Consider the following 17500-nt stretch of genomic DNA (forward strand, 5'->3'; position numbering starts at 1 on the left):
AAACAACAACTGATTTAGAATATAGGTGGGCCAGTGTCACAAACAACAACTGATTTAGAATATAGGTGGGCCAGTGTCACAAAAAGCTGATTTAGAATATAGGTGGGCCAGTGTCACAAACAACTGATTTAGAATATAGGTGGGCCAGTGTCACAAACAACAGCTGATTTAGAATATAGGTGGGCCAGTGTCACAAACAGCTGATTTAGAATATAGGTGGGCCAGTGTCACAAACAACAGCTGATTTAGAATATAGGTGGGCCAGTGTCACAAGCAGCTGATTTAGAATATAGGTGGGCCAGTGTCACAAACAGCTGATTTAGAATATAGGTGGGCCAGTGTCACAAAAAGCTGATTTAGAAAATAGGTGGGCCAGTGTCACAAACAGCTGATTTAGAATATAGGTGGGCCAGTGTCACAAACAACTGATTTAGAATATAGGTGGGCCAGTGTCACAAACAGCTGATTTAGAATATAGGTGGGCCAGTGTCACAAACAACAGCTGATTTAGAATATAGGTGGGCCAGTGTCACAAACAACAGCTGATTTAGAATATAGGTGGGCCAGTGTCACAAACAGCTGATTTAGAATATAGGTGGGCCAGTGTCACAAACAGCTGATTTAGAATATAGGTGGGCCAGTGTCACAAACAACAGCTGATTTAGAATATAGGTGGGCCAGTGTCACAAACAGCTGATTTAGAATATAGGTGGGCCAGTGTCACAAACAGCTGATTTAGAATATAGGTGGGCCAGTGTCACAAACAGCTGATTTAGAATATAGGTGGGCCAGTGTCACAAACAGCTGATTCAGAATATAGGTGGGCCAGTGTCACAAACAACAGCTGATTTAGAATATAGGTGGGCCAGTGTCACAAGCAGCTGATTTAGAATATAGGTGGGCCAGTGTCACAAACAACTGATTTAGAATATAGGTGGGCCAGTGTCACAAACAGCTGATTTAGAATATAGGTGGGCCAGTGTCACAAACAGCTGATTTAGAATATAGGTGGGCCAGTGTCACAAGCAGCTGATTTAGCATATAGGTGGGCCAGTGTAACAAACAGCTGATTTAGAATATAGGTGGGCCAGTGTCACAAACAACTGATTTAGAATATAGGTGGGCCAGTGTCACTCACAAGCAGCTGATTTAGAATATAGGTGGGCCAGTGTCACAAACAGCTGATTTAGAATATAGGTGGGCCAGTGTCACAAGCAGCTGATTTAGAATATAGGTGGGCCAGTGTCACAAACAACTGATTTAGAATATAGGTGGGCCAGTGTCACAAACAGCTGATTTAGAATATAGGTGGGCCAGTGTCACAAACAGCTGATTTAGAATATAGGTGGGCCAGTGTCACAAACAACTGATTTAGAATATAGGTGGGCCAGTGTCACAAACAGCTGATTTAGAATATAGGTGGGCCAGTGTCACAAACAGCTGATTTAGAATATAGGTGGGCCAGTGTCACAAACAGCTGATTTAGAATATAGGTGGGCCAGTGTCACAAGCAGCTGATTTAGAATATAGGTGGGCCAGTGTCACAAACAGCTGATTTAGAATATAGGTGGGCCAGTGTCACAAGCAGCTGATTTAGAATATAGGTGGGCCAGTGTCACAAACAGCTGATTTAGAATATAGGTGGGCCAGTGTCACAAAAAGCTGATTTAGAAAATAGGTGGGCCAGTGTCACAAACAGCTGATTTAGAATATAGGTGGGCCAGTGTCACAAACAACTGATTTAGAATATAGGTGGGCCAGTGTCACAAACAGCTGATTTAGAATATAGGTGGGCCAGTGTCACAAACAGCTGATTATGAATATAGGTGGGCCAGTGTTACAAACAGCTGATTTAGAATATAGGTGGGCCAGTGTCACAAACAGCTGATTATGAATATAGGTGGGCCAGTGTCACAAACAGCTGATTTAGAATATAGGTGGGCCAGTGTCACAAACAGCTGATTTAGAATATAGGTGGGCCAGTGTCACAAACAACTGATTTAGAATATAGGTGGGCCAGTGTCACAAGCAGCTGATTTAGAATATAGGTGGGCCAGTGTCCCAAACAACTGATTTAGAATATAGGTGGGCCAGTGTCACAAACAGCTGATTTAGAATATAGGTGGGCCAGTGTCACAAACAACAGCTGATTAAGAATATAGGTGGGCCAGGGCCAGTGTCACAAACAGCTGATTATGAATATAGGTGGGCCAGTGTCACAAACAGCTGATTTAGAATATAGGTGGGCCAGTGTCACAAGCAGCTGATTTAGAATATAGGTGGGCCAGTGTCACAAACAACAACTGATTTAGAATATAGGTGGGCCAGTGTCACAAACAACAACTGATTTAGAATATAGGTGGGCCAGTGTCACAAAAAGCTGATTTAGAATATAGGTGGGCCAGTGTCACAAACAACTGATTTAGAATATAGGTGGGCCAGTGTCACAAACAACAGCTGATTAAGAATATAGGTGGGCCAGTGTCACAAACAGCTGATTATGAATATAGGTGGGCCAGTGTTACAAACAGCTGATTTAGAATATAGGTGGGCCAGTGTCACAAACAGCTGATTATGAATATAGGTGGGCCAGTGTCACAAACAGCTGATTTAGAATATAGGTGGGCCAGTGTCACAAACAGCTGATTTAGAATATAGGTGGGCCAGTGTCACAAACAGCTGATTTAGAATATAGGTGGGCCAGTGTCACAAGCAGCTGATTTAGAATATAGGTGGGCCAGTGTCACAAACAACAACTGATTTAGAATATAGGTGGGCCAGTGTCACAAACAGCTGATTTTGAATATAGGTGGGCCAGTGTCACAAACAACAACTGATTTAGAATATAGGTGGGCCAGTGTCACAAACAACAACTGATTTAGAATATAGGTGGGCCAGTGTCACAAAAAGCTGATTTAGAATATAGGTGGGCCAGTGTCACAAACAACAACTGATTTAGAATATAGGTGGGCCAGTGTCACAAACAACAACTGATTTAGAATATAGGTGGGCCAGTGTCACAAGCAGCTGATTTAGAATATAGGTGGGCCAGTGTCACAAACAACAACTGATTTAGAATATAGGTGGGCCAGTGTCACAAACAACAACTGATTTAGAATATAGGTGGGCCAGTGTCACAAAAAGCTGATTTAGAATATAGGTGGGCCAGTGTCACAAACAACAACTGATTTAGAATATAGGTGGGCCAGTGTCACAAGCAGCTGATTTAGAATATAGGTGGGCCAGTGTCACAAACAGCTGATTTAGAATATAGGTGGGCCAGTGTCACAAACAACTGATTTAGAATATAGGTGGGCCAGTGTCACAAACAGCTGATTTAGAATATAGGTGGGCCAGTGTCACAAACAGCTGATTTAGAATATAGGTGGGCCAGTGTCACAAACAGCTGATTTAGAATATAGGTGGGCCAGTGTCACAAGCAGCTGATTTAGAATATAGGTGGGCCAGTGTCACAAACAGCTGATTTAGAATATAGGTGGGCCAGTGTCACAAACAACAGATGATTTAGAATATAGGTGGGCCAGTGTCACAAACAACAGCTGATTAAGAATATAGGTGGGCCAGTGTCACAAACAACAGCTGATTTAGAATATAGGTGGGCCAGTGTCACAAACAGCTGATTTAGGTTCCTTGGCCTGAGTCCTAAAATGACTCAGGCCACTGTGTGGTGTTGTGTTGTGTGGTGGTGGTGTGGTGGTGTCACTGGTGTGGTGTGGTGTGGTGTCGCGTTGTGTGGTGTTGTGTTAGTGTTGTGTTAGTGTTGTGTTGCTCTACCTTCATGGAGCGTCGGATGGTCACCTTCTCCAGAGCCATGGCTCTGTCCAGGTTCCTCTCATCATGTTCTCTCAGGTACATGTCGTACAACTCCTGCAGGTGAGGAGGGACCAGCAGGCTGTGGTCTGAGAGAGAGAGAGAGAGAGAGAGAGAGAGAGAGAGAGAGAGAGAGAGAGAAGAGAGAGAGAGAGATGGAAAACCACCAAATGTTTACAACATGTTTAACCCATTTAGGCCTGACGTCGAAAGAATATATATTCAAAGATTTGTGCCGCATTTTTACGAAGCTCGTAGATCCAGAATGGGTTAAAACATTTAAATACTGCTGTCAACTTTCAAAAGTATAAAGCGTCTCCTCCCTATGTGGATGTACAACTATCTCTGACAGAAAAATGCACAATCTTGTATAGTCTCACAAGATGGCATTACTCAAAGGGTTAATAATAAAACACAGCTCTGTTTACACGTTTACTGTATTGTTTTATCTTCATCCTTTTGTTCCACTTTTGCTTTGGCAATGTGAACGTATGTTTTCTCCTGCCAATAAAGCTCTGAAGCTTTGAATTGGAGGGAGATAGAGAGATAGAGAGAGACACACACACACACACACACACACACACACACACACACACACACACGTAATCATCCTCATATTACCTCGGGTACTTGTAAACTAGGGATGTTAACACTAACTACTGTAATGACACTAATTACTGTAATGACGTGTGTACTATACACAGGTCTTTAGAATGGAAACCACAGTGTACCACTTTACCGTACATATATACAGCGCCGGCGATGCGGCGAACCCAACAGTGTTGCTTTTTACAGTAAAATTTCATTTTAGTTTTAGTCTTTTGAATAGTTTTGTATATCGGCTATTTGCAAACCAAGCGTAAAATGACTTATACTAGTCCCTTCCTAACATTTTAGTCTAGTTTTTTTTATTTCTTGACGAAATTGTCGATATATTTAGTCTTAGTTTTAGTCGTCATAGCTTAGTTTTCATTTAGTTTTCCAGTGGAAAAAGGTTAGTCGACGAACATGTTTTTCGTCATCAAAATTTCGGAAATCAACTGAACCAAACCCACCGTCTATGAAGCGCCATATAGATTAGTTTTTATTTGGTTTTTATTTAGTTTTAGTCAGTGAAAAAAGGTAGTCTACGAACATTTTTTGTCTTAGTTTTAGTCGACAAAAACAACACTGGAACCCAACCCAACTCAACCGTCTATGAAGGGCCTCTACTGCTATATATTTAGTACTTAGTTTTAGTCGTCATAGCTTAGTTTTCATTTAGTTTTCCATTTCGTTTTCATCAGTGGTCGACAAACATGTTTTTCGTCATCAAAATTTCGGAAATCAACACTGAACCCCCTACTTCAACTTCAAAGAACTTTCTTTTTCAGAAACTTCTTTTGTGCAGTGGTAAAGACAACAGAAATCACAGTACACACAAACACAGTTACTATATAAAAGATCATAAAAACGACTTTTAAAGAAAAACTACTTAAAAGCATAATATATTAAAAATCTAAATGTTTACTGTATGCAACCTATGCATTCACTATATAGTCCATCAGGTGGAAAGGGGGGGGGGGGGGGTTGTTTGTTAGGGATTCCAACGAGGAGGGGGGGGGTTCAGCCAAACCCACCGTCTATGAAGCGTCTCTGCTGCTGGATGATCTGGACCCCCTAACCCACCGTCTGAACCCCCCAAACCCACCGTCTATGAAGCGTCTCTGCTGCTGGATGATCTGGACCCCCTAACCCACCGTCTGAACCCCCCAAACCCACCGTCTATGAAGCGTCTCTGCTGCTGGATGATCTGGACCCCCTAACCCACCGTCTGAACCCCCCAAACCCACCGTCTATGAAGCGTCTCTGCTGCTGGATGACCTGGACCCCCTAACCCACCGTCTGAACCCCCCAAACCCACCGTCTATGAAGCGTCTCTGCTGCTGGATGGTCTGAACCCCCTAACCCACCGTCTGAACCCCCCAAACCCACCGTCTATGAAGCGTCTCTGCTGCTGGATGATCTGGTCACAGAGGTGGCGGTGCTGCTCGAAGCGCTGCACGGCCACGTTCTTCTGGCGAATGACGTTGTCCTTGAGCAGGGCCCGGGACTGCATCTCGGCGTTCTGGATCTCCAGCTCGTGGACCTTGCAGAGCAGGCCCAGAACCTCCCGCTGCTCCTCAGAGCTCACCCGCCGCGGCAGCAGCTCCTCCAGGCGCCGCGCGCGCTCGCGGAGCTCCAGGAAGCGGCGCTCCAGCGACGCCTGCGTTGCGTTGCGTGGTGCATGGGGGGGGGGGGGGGGGGGTGGCGAAAAAAGGAGGGAAGATTTTAATGTAATATTTCGTGCAATGTACATTTCGTTTTTGGTGATCTATGAGCTCCATTTTCGTCACCGCTAAAACCCTTATCCTTAAACATCTTTGCCTTTTTTTCACTATTTTGAAAAACATTTTTTAATAGTTATATAGTGAATAGTTATAGTCAGTATATTTAGTCTTACTTTTAGTAATCATAGCTTAGTTTTCATTTAGTTTCCATTTAGTTTTAGTAGTAGAGATAAGTAGTGGAGATAAGTTTTTCGTCTTAGTTTTAGTGGACGTAATCAACCCTGCTGCAGCGCCCTGCGTCACGGCGTACCTTCTGCTTGCTGATCTTCTTCTGCTGGTCCGTGAGCGCCCCGAGGGTCTCGCGGGCCAGGCTCACCTCGCGGGTCTCGGCGCTCGCGGTGGCGTCCGGCGGAGAGTCCGGCGGACAGTCCGACTCCTTCTCGCTCTCCTCCTTGTTCACGCTCTCCTTCCTCCTCTCCGCGCGCCACTTCCTGCGCCGCTTGCACCGCTCCTGTTCCCAGCTGGACGAACGACAACCGACGGTAACGACATTGAGTACATTAAACTCCAGTACTGTACTTAACCCATTTACATTAAGTACATTAAACTCCAGTACTGTACTTAACCCATTTAGGCCTGACGTCGAAATTACAAAAATGTCTTTTTAAAATGTATTTTTTTCTATGTCAACGGTTCTCAATATTTCATGCCAAGGAAATTGGCCGCCAACCCCCAACTGCATATATTTCAAAAATAGCAAGTAGATAGCAGATCTACAAGTTCGAGTGCCGCGCTATGAACTTGTAGATCTGCTATTTTTCAATATCTAAAGTATAACATAATGCCTAAGACACCAAAAGGGGTTCCAGCCCAGAATGGGTTAAACGTGCAATGACAACAACCAAGAACAGGGTAACTATTAGGCATGTAACGATATATCGTATATCGATATATATCAATATTAATCCCGCCGATTATCGTCGGGATCGAGTTAATAGAACTAGCACTGAGGGTAAAGCCTGAAGGTACTGACTCGGCGATGGTGAGCAGGTGTTTGGACGAGTCCATCTGGATCTCCATGCTGCTGCTGTCCAGCTCCATCAGGTTCCTCCGGATCTCCATCTGCTGGCGGAACGCCTCCAGGAGCTGCTCCCTCAGCTGCTCCATCTCTGCCCTGCCCTGGCGGCCGGAGTGAGCCTGCACCTCCGCTGTAGACAGGAGGGGAGAGGAGGAGACTGATCATTCAAAAAAGGTTTCTGAGAATGATTTCACATTCAAAATCGGTATGAGCCGTCTGCCCCGCTCTTTATTAAATATTCACTATTACCCATTGACAAAGTAAACGTTTTTTCAGACCTGTTTATTTATGTTTAAATTCAAAAAATGCATACAAGACATTCCGTCTTCTTTTCACAATTTCTTCCGTGTTACTTCGGACATTCACTCCTGCCCCACAAGGCAAAGAGATCATTTTGAATTACCCTATTGTCGCACGTCCAAACATCAATCTTTCATCAAATTTAGAGGCCCTCATCTATGGAACTCCCTATAGATGCTTCACTTAAATCCTCAGTATCCTTGGGCCAATATTCAAAAAACATCTAAAGAAATATCTTATTTCTTCCTCTCTGTAGATTACATGTTTTACTTTGATGCGTTAAATTTTCTTTTGTGTGTTTGTTGTTGTATTGTTTATTTCTGTTTTTTGTGCAGTCTGTGTTTTTATTTATTTACTGCACAGCTGCCCCCCTTTGCCAACTTGTAGATTCATGTACTGTTTTAAACCAATGACCTCTTCCTACAGGAAAGGATTCCATATAAGCCTTCTGGCTTCTTCCTTTCCTTGCATTGTATTTTTGTTTCTTTGATATGTTATTGTCTATTTTTTGTACTACATGCTAAATAAATAAACCTAAACCTAAACCTGAGATTTGTTCGATGTTGACCTGGATACTGGTGTTACTTGGCTAGTAGGCCAAGGGCAGAACGTACATTAATCTGCATGTGTGTTTTTGAAAAAGCAAGAGTTTAAAAAGATGAGCACATTCCTGAAGGAGCTGGCTCAGTGATGGGGAGGGCGGGGCTAATATGAATGCCAGTTCATATTAATATTCATATTAACTAATATGAATGCCAGTATGAAACCCAGTGTATAAACGGAATGGTTCAAATGATGGTGTCCCCGGACCCCATGCTTTGAGAAGCATCACCGCTCTAGATATCTATTCTAGAGTTCATTGGGTCTTTTTCGGCTGACAAGGCGGGACAAGGCGTGCGTCCGGACGTCACTCACCCTGGACATGGCGGATGTCGGCTTTCTCCGAGTTGCCCTGGCGACCCGCCTGGTCGGCGATCTTCTTCTGGAGCCGCTGGATCTCACAGCGCAGGTCTGAGATGATGCTGGTGTACTGGGCTATGTGGTAGGACACGTTGATCAGGTTCCTCTTCACCTGAGGAAGAGGAGGAGGAGGAGGAGGAGTAAAGGTCTGAGGTGATGCTGGTGTATCCATAGATATAAGGACGGGAACCTGTGTTGTGTGTGGATGCTTTTAGCATGCTGTTGTGTTGTGTGTGGATGCTTTTAGCATGCTGTTGTGTTGTGTGCTTTTAGCATGCTGTTGTGTTGTGTGTGGATGCTTTTAGCATGCTGTTGTGTGTGGATGCTTTTAGCATGCTGTTGTGTTGTGTGTGGATGCTTTTAGCATGCTGTTGTGTTGTGTGTGGATGCTTTTAGCATGCTGTTGTGTTGTGTGTGGATGCTTTTAGCATGCTGTTGTGTTGTGTGTGGATGCTTTTAGCATGCTGTTGTGTGTGGATGCTTTTAGCATGCTGTTGTGTTGTGTGTGGATGCTTTTAGCATGCTGTTGTGTTGTGTGCGGATGCTTTTAGCATGCTGTTGTGTTGTGTGTGGATGCTTTTAGCATGCTGTTGTGTGTGGATGCTTTTAGCATGCTGTTGTGTTGTGTGTGGATGCTTTTAGCATGCTGTTGTGTGTGGATGCTTTTAGCATGCTGTTGTGTTGTGTGTGGATGCTTTTAGCATGCTGTTGTGTTGTGTGTGGATGCTTTTAGCATGCTGTTGTGTTGTGTGCGGATGCTTTTAGCATGCTGTTGTGTGTGGATGCTTTTAGCATGCTGTTGTGTTGTGTGTGGATGCTTTTAGCATGCTGTTGTGTGTGGATGCTTTTAGCATGCTGTTGTGTTGTGTGTGGATGCTTTTAGCATGCTGTTGTGTGTGGATGCTTTTAGCATGCTGTTGTGTTGTGTGTGGATGCTTTTAGCATGCTGTTGTGTTGTGTGCGGATGCTTTTAGCATGCTGTTGTGTGCGGATGCTTTTAGCATGCTGTTGTGTGTGGATGCTTTTAGCATGCTGTTGTGTGTGGATGCTTTTAGCATGCTGTTGTGTTGTGTGTGGATGCTTTTAGCATGCTGTTGTGTGTGGATGCTTTTAGCATGCTGTTGTGTTGTGTGTGGATGCTTTTAGCATGCTGTTGTGTGTGGATGCTTTTAGCATGCTGTTGTGTGTGGATGCTTTTAGCATGCTGTTGTGTGTGGATGCTTTTAGCATGCTGTTGTGTTGTGTGTGGATGCTTTTAGCATGCTGTTGTGTGTGGATGCTTTTAGCATGCTGTTGTGTTGTGTGTGGATGCTTTTAGCATGCTGTTGTGTTGTGTGTGGATGCTTTTAGCATGCTGTTGTGTTGTGTGTGGATGCTTTTAGCATGCTGTTGTGTTGTGTGTGGATGCTTTTAGCATGCTGTTGTGTTGTGTGTGGATGCTTTTAGCATGCTGTTGTGTTGACTCACCCGCGTGCGGATGCTTTTGGCACGGTCGGCGTACGTCAGGGTGTTCCGGGACTCCTCGAACGCCAGGGAGGCGGGGCTTATGTGGGCGATCATCACTGTGCGGCTGTTCCCTCCCAGCGAGTCCTAATGGAATGACAGAACGTTACATAATATAGGCTACAGTAACTGAAGACAGAACGTTACATACAGGCTACAGTAACTGAAGACAGAACGTTACGTATAGGCTACAGTAACTGAAAACAGAACGTTACATAGAGGAGACAGAACGCTACATAATATAGGCTACAGTAACTGAAGACAGAACGTTACGTATAGGCTACAGTAACTGAAAACAGAACGTTACATACAGGAGACAGAACGCTACATAATGTAGGCTACAGTAACTGAAGACAGAACGTTACGTATAGGCTACAGTAACTGAAAACAGAACGTTACATAGAGGAGACAGAACGCTACATAATATAGGCTACAGTAACTGAAGACAGAACGTTACATATAGGCTACAGTAACTGAAGACAGAACGTTACGTATAGGCTACAGTGCAGCAACTGAAACAAGGGCACAGGTCTCCACCAGGGCAGGTCAGGTTGTGGCCCCCTGGTGGCGCTATAATAGGCCAATATGAAAAGGGTGCCATTTCTCCTTAAGCCTTGGATGGCAATTGGATGATTTAATAATAATACATTTTATTTATAAGGCGCCTTTCAGGGCACTCAAGGTTGCCGTACAACAGGTTAAAACAGTTCATACAAACATAGTTAAAAGCAAAACATAACTAAGGTACAGCTTGCAGCAGAAGTCAACCTTTATCCTGCCTAAACAGGTGGGTTTTGAGGTGAGTTTGGAAAATGGTGATAGATTCCATGTTTCTAATATCAGGGGGAGGGAGTTCCAGAGGTGAGGGGCAGAGTGGCTGAAGGCTCTTGGCCTAAATGGGATATATGACGTTAACGGTATGGTCACATACCGTTAACAAAAACACTATAAAACATTTGCTCAATTGCTCAGTGGATGCATGAATGTACAGGTACGTACAGTTATATAGACAATATGTTTAGGCCAATAAAACAGACTATATACCAAATTTCCCACTTCACAACCGCAGCTGTCGGACTACCAGAATGGTTTCCTTAGTGGTTGGTGGTCAGTGGTTAGTGTTTAGTGGTCAGTGGTTAGTGTTTAGTGGTTAGTGTTTAGTGGTCAGTGGTTAGTGGTCCTACCTTGAGGAGGCGTGTCAGCTTGCTGTCTCTGTAGTTGACATACTGTAGGGCGTGGTTAGTGTTTAGTGGTTAGTGTTTAGTGGTCAGTGGTTAGTGTTTAGTGGTCAGTGGTTAGTGGTCCTACCTTGAGGAGGCGTGTCAGCTTGCTGTCTCTGTAGTTGACATACTGTAGGGCGTGGTTAGTGTTTAGTGGTTAGTGGTTAGTGTTTAGTGGTCAGTGGTTAGTGTTTAGTGGTCAGTGGTTAGTGGTCCTACCTTGAGGAGGCGTGTCAGCTTGCTGTCTCTGTAGTTGACATACTGTAGAGCGTGGTTAGTGGTTAGTGTTTAGTGGTCAGTGGTTAGTGGTTAGTGGTCAGTGGTTAGTGGTCCTACCTTGAGGAGGCGTGTCAGCTTGCTGTCTCTGTAGTTGACATACTGTAGGGCGTGGTTAGTGTTTAGTGGTTAGTGGTCAGTGGTTAGTGGTCCTACCTTGAGGAGGCGTGTCAGCTTGCTGTCTCTGTAGTTGACATACTGTAGGGCGTGGTTAGTGTTTAGTGGTTAGTGGTCAGTGGTTAGTGGTCCTACCTTGAGGAGGCGTGTCAGCTTGCTGTCTCTGTAGTTGACATACTGTAGGGCATGGTTAGTGGTTAGTGTTTAGTGGTTAGTGGTCAGTGGTTAGTGGTCCTACCTTGAGGAGGCGTGTCAGCTTGCTGTCCCTGTAGTTGACATATTTGTTGCTGTTCTTGTCGCTCAGAGCGTTGATGCAGTTGCCGAGCGCCAGGAGAGAGCGGTTGATGTGGGCCCCTTCCTTCAGCCTCTGACCCCTGTTCTGAGTCTGACGCGCACACACACACACACACACACACACACACACACACACACACACACACACACACACACACACACACACACACACACACACAGGGAAACAAAGAGAGAGCCTTAATATGACAGCTGTGGTCAGTCAGAGAAGACCGAACCGGGACCAATAAATGTGGTCCAAAAAGGAAAACGACAAGACAGAAAAGCTCCAGCTATAAGGCTAGCATACCGGCTACAAATGCAAAACCACAACAAAAGGTTCACAATAAACAAACCTAGATAGATTTATTTGCATTTATCTCTGTGTGTCGTTCTACATTATTGCATAACGGGATCTACTGAATGTGTCAAACCGAGACATATTAAGCCTATGACACACAGTGTGGCTTCCCCCCAGTAGGCCTCCTTCACATTCAGTAGATCCCAGTGATCTTTTGTGGCCAGATGTAATTTATTGCGGTCAAGTAAGACTATAGTAAATAATAAAAAAAACTATAAAATGTTGTAACAAAAATACATATTTAGCCCCATGCTTGAATGCCCCCCTGTCAAAAACAGCTAAAATCCCTAAAACGAAAGAAAGCAGCAAATGAAAAAAAAGAAGAAAAAAAACACTCATCTAATATAACAACCTAAAACATGAACCTTAGTTGAAAAAAAACTAAAGTTGTCCTTTAAGCAAAACATCTCAGAGACCATGAAAACGACACTTCCATCCATGTCCAGCAGATGGCACTGCACACTGCCTTTACTCCTCTGTAGCTCTCTGCACTCTCTCTCTCTCTCTCCTCCAGCCAACAACAGCAGTGTCTTTCAATTAAAGGCAAACGGTGCCGTCTCTCCAAGGCGTCTATCATTCATTCCTCGTCATGAGTGACAGAGAGAAATGGAGGGATGTCCCCCGCCGGACCTCGAGTGTTAACCCATTTTGGACTGAGGTCGATTAAAAAAAAAAGGCTTCTAAATCCTAAAAAAAACCCTGAAAAACCTATGTCAGTGGTGCTCAACATTTTTCATGTCAAGGACCCCCAGAATGATCTCTATTGGGCCACAGACCCCCATCTCAAAATATGTAGTTCCAAGGACCCCCCAGAAGCAAATATTTTTGGTTAAATTCTTTCGCTCTGAAATATATATATTCAATGATTTGCGCCACATTTTAACTTTTTTTAATTTTTCAAAAATAGCAGACCTACAAGCTCTGTAGATCTGCTATTTTTCAATAGCTAAAGTATAACATAATGCTTATAGTTAAAACACCAAAAGGGTTTCCTGCCCAAAATGGGTTAATAAAACAAACCCCTGTCTGCTCCGCTCTCTTCAAAATGGAGGCCGTATTCTCTCTATCTATCTCTCCATATACGCATCAATGGAAGAAGAGCGTGGCTGGTTAACCTTTCAGCCATGTCTCCATGGTTAAAATGAGCAGCGGACAACAAAGTACTTTATACCCCCCCACCCCCCCCTCACCACCCCCCTCAGTACTCCATACTCCATGGTGAAACATTACTCAACAACGTTAAAACACATTCCGGACGGGAACCCCAAGCTCGCGCTATATGAGCTTGTAGAGCTATTTTTTAGGGAGGGACCGTTTTTAACTCAAAGTCTTTGCTTCGGGGGGGGGGGGGGGGGGGGGGTGGGTTCTGGACATTAAATAGTTTGAGTACCACTGACATAGGAATGTGATGTATGATGATAAGAGCGCCCCTCACTTCACACAAGTGTGTTTAAAAAAACAACTCACTACAATGATGAAATAGCTATATCAGAATAACCTTTCCCCCCCTTTTTTCCACCAGAAGAGTGTTTTTCCTTTGTTGCATGTTTTGAGTCCCCAACCAACCTTTTGGGACTCGAGCACTCCAGACGCTTTTTTTTTTACCGGAATATATATGTTAAATAAAATAATAAGTATTATTTTTGTACACAATTTAAGAAGCAAAGGAGAGGGCCGTGGCTCAGCGGTCCAGGCACCTTGGCTGCCAGTCTGGCAGTGTGCCGCGGGTTCGACTCCCGATCCCGAAGGCATTTTACTGCATGTAACGCACGCACGCGCACACACACACACAGTCACACACACACACAGACAGACAGACACACCTGTGCGGCCCGTTCGGACCCGGCCAGGTCGATCATGAAGAGGCGAGCGAAGCGGACCTCGATGGTGCGGTCGGGGCAGCGGCTCTGCTGCCGGACCGCCACCTGCAGCACGGCGTGGGAGCGAGACGACGTCTGGTTGGCCGCCGTGGGCTCCTGGGTGCGCTGCTTGTTGCCCTTCATCAGCAGCTCCATGATCTGTTCGTTAAATGGTTGCATTTGTAATATAGCGCCTTCTATCCATGATCTGTTCCGCAACATGGTCAATGGTTGCATTTGTAATATAGCACCTTTTATCCAAGGCGCTTTACATATAGATTGTGCGTTACATTCACACACCGATACATCATAGCTACGAGCTTGTAGGTCTGCTATTTTTTGAAAAATCGAAGAACGACTGACATTTTTAGAATCTGATCTCAGGTCAGAATGGGTTCATCAGACCAGTGTGTGTCCAGTGGAAACCTCGTATGAATCTGATCTCAGGTCAGAATGGGTTAAATGTAAGTGGCTCTGGATCAAGAGCGTCTGCTAAATGCCTAAACTGTAAAGTGTCTCACCTCGCGGGCGTTGACAGTGGACACCTCGGTGATCCCGGCCACCTGGATCAGCCCCTTGGAGTCCTCTCTGAGGTCCAGGAAGCCGGAGGACGGGTTCAGCAGGTCCCGGATCATCTCGTTGTAGATCTGATGACAGGCATGGGGGGGACACAGGGAGAGAGAATGAGAGGCATGGGGGGGACACAGGGAGAGAGAATGAGAGGCATGGTGGGGACACAGGGAGAGAGAATGAGAGGCATGGTGGGGGGACAGGGAGAGAGAATGAGAGGCATGGGGGGACACAGGGAGAGAGAATGAGAGGCATGGGGGGGGACACAGGGAGAGAGAATGAGAGGCGTGGGGGGACACAGGGAGAGAGAATGAGAGGCATGGGGGGACACAGGGAGAGAGAATGAGAGGCATGGGGGGGACACAGGGAGAGAGAATGAGAGGCATGGGGGGGGACACAGGGAGAGAGAATGAGAGGCATGGGGGGACACAGGGAGAGAGAATGAGAGGCATGGGGGGGACACAGGGAGAGAGAATGAGAGGCATGGGGGGGACACAGGGAGAGAGAATGAGAGGCATGGTGGGGACACAGGGAGAGAGAATGAGAGGCATGGGGGGGACACAGGGAGAGAGAATGAGAGGCATGGTGGGGACACAGGGAGAGAGAATGAGAGGCATGGGGGGGACACAGGGAGAGAGAATGAGAGGCATGGGGGGGACACAGGGAGAGAGAATGAGAGGCATGTGGGGGACACAGGGAGAGAGAATGAGAGGCATGGGGGGGACACAGGGAGAGAGAATGAGAGGCATGGGGGGGACACAGGGAGAGAGAATGAGAGGCGTGGGGGGGACACAGGGAGAGAGAATGAGAGGCATGGGGGGGACACAGGGAGAGAGAATGAGAGGCATGGGGGGACACAGGGAGAGAGAATGAGAGGCATGGGGGGGACACAGGGAGAGAGAATGAGAGGCATGGGGGGGACACAGGGAGAGAGAATGAGAGGCATGGGGGGGACACAGGGAGAGAGAATGAGAGGCATGGGGGGGACACAGGGAGAGAGAATGAGAGGCATGGGGGGGACACAGGGAGAGAGAATGAGAGGCATGGGGGGGACACAGGGAGAGAGAATGAGAGGCGTGGGGGGGACACAGGGAGAGAGAATGAGAGGCATGGTGGGGACACAGGGAGAGAGAATGAGAGGCATGGGGGGGACACAGGGAGAGTGAATGAGAGGCGTGGGGGGGACACAGGGAGAGTGAATGAGAGGCATGGGGGGGACACAGGGAGAGAGAATGAGAGGCGTGGGGGGGACACAGGGAGAGAGAATGAGAGGCATGGGGGGGACACAGGGAGAGAGAATGAGAGGCGTGGGGGGACACAGGGAGAGAGAATGAGAGGCATGGTGGGGACACAGGGAGAGAGAATGAGAGGCGTGGGGGGGACACAGGGAGAGAGAATGAGAGGCATGGGGGGGACACAGGGAGAGTGAATGAGAGGCATGGGGGGGACACAGGGAGAGAGAATGAGAGGCGTGGGGGGACACACAGACATTTTGTTCTTCTCCATAGTGAAAATAGTCGATCTATACAAGCACTCTGCCTTGTGTGCTTATTATACTGATTGATTGATTGAAATATGTATTAACAGTTTTGTAGAATTACAGTACATTTCAAGCACAAACTCAATACAGAGACTGTTAACTGTGAGTGGACGACCCAATTAAGCATTACACTTGTTTACAACAGGGTCCACTTTGTTCAATTCATCAAAAACAGAACAGGAATTCATCATATAGGAAGCAAAAAGGGAAAAGATACAGTGAGGGGAAAAAGGGGGGGGGGATTCATATTTTACAGAGGCCAGTTTAGAATTGCAGCCGTCCGTAGGTGCCCTTTGAGAGCGGTTTTGAAGGAGTCGAGGGATTCACATGTCTTAATGACTTGTGAATCCCTTGACTAACGACTACAGCAGTCGAGTAAATGTACTTAGTTACTATTTCCACCCCAGTGTTTTCCCTCTCATTAGGGCAGTCAGGTCTCAGGACAGCAGGGTTCATTTACAGGGTGTATTCTTACTGTGTGTCTGACATTTACACTCACATTTTATTTACCGTCCGTTAGCTGGTTTTTTTTTATAGCATCCATCGCTATAGCCACAGAAAAGGTCAGATGTTGTCATCGAATATGTCACCAAATCTCGACACACGCACACGCACGCACACACGCGCACATGCACACGCAAAATGTGGCACAAATCTTTGAATATAATTATATTCTTTCAGAGGACTTTTTATTGAATTTGACGTCAGTTAATAAAACTTTAACCCGACGATTAACCTCGCGATTAATAACCTAATATTTACATAATGGGCAGAACACGGCCCGGAGTGAAGCTATACATGAAATGGAAGGTTATCACTTCCGGTTCACCGAGTCTCATTTCCATGTGTTTAAAGCTGGCACGGGCTGAGTGGAGCCATCTGGTGGCGTGGAAGAACCTAGAAACTCTAACCAGAATCTTGTCCTAATCGGCGCAAAGCCTGACGACTATAAAACAATATTTGTTTAACCGTAAAACAACCGTTTCTCTTGTAAGCACCAGGAAATTGTCTCACAAAGTCTGTTTCTCTAAGTCTAACACACACACACACACACGCATTGACCTTTTCACGATGTGCAGTGTTGTGTGTGTGTGTGCACGCGCGGTGCGCGCACACAAGTAAAGTCAGCACGTTACTGTGTATCGTATCTTTGCATTATCTGCGCGCCGTGCCATTCGTGTGTGCATACGTGCGCTACCTAGCTGTGGTCTGTGGAGATTGCGCACGTGAAAGTGGGTGCAATTGAACGGAGAAAAGGGAAGCAGATGTGTGCATTGTTACTAGG

At 45.7% G+C, this 17500-nt stretch overlaps 1 protein-coding gene across 1 annotated transcript in view; it reads right to left on the minus strand.

Annotated features, from left to right (window-relative positions):
• kif19 (kinesin family member 19) overlaps window positions 1-17500 on the minus strand; it is a gene marked incomplete at both ends in the record, with an annotated part of 69598 nt that overhangs the window by 7132 nt on the left and 44966 nt on the right. The window contains 9 exons of the mRNA XM_080789304.1: window positions 3796-3920; window positions 5806-6076; window positions 6451-6661; window positions 7174-7348; window positions 8434-8590; window positions 9946-10068; window positions 11833-11979; window positions 14070-14264; window positions 14627-14752. Coding sequence (XP_080645430.1) covers window positions 3796-3920; window positions 5806-6076; window positions 6451-6661; window positions 7174-7348; window positions 8434-8590; window positions 9946-10068; window positions 11833-11979; window positions 14070-14264; window positions 14627-14752 — 1530 coding nt within the window. The remainder of the gene's footprint in view (window positions 1-3795; window positions 3921-5805; window positions 6077-6450; window positions 6662-7173; window positions 7349-8433; window positions 8591-9945; window positions 10069-11832; window positions 11980-14069; window positions 14265-14626; window positions 14753-17500) is intronic.

The sequence above is a fragment of the Protomyctophum bolini genome (assembly GCF_963924005.1).
Source record: "Protomyctophum bolini genome assembly, chromosome: 18".
Lineage (NCBI taxonomy): Eukaryota > Metazoa > Chordata > Actinopteri > Myctophiformes > Myctophidae > Protomyctophum > Protomyctophum bolini.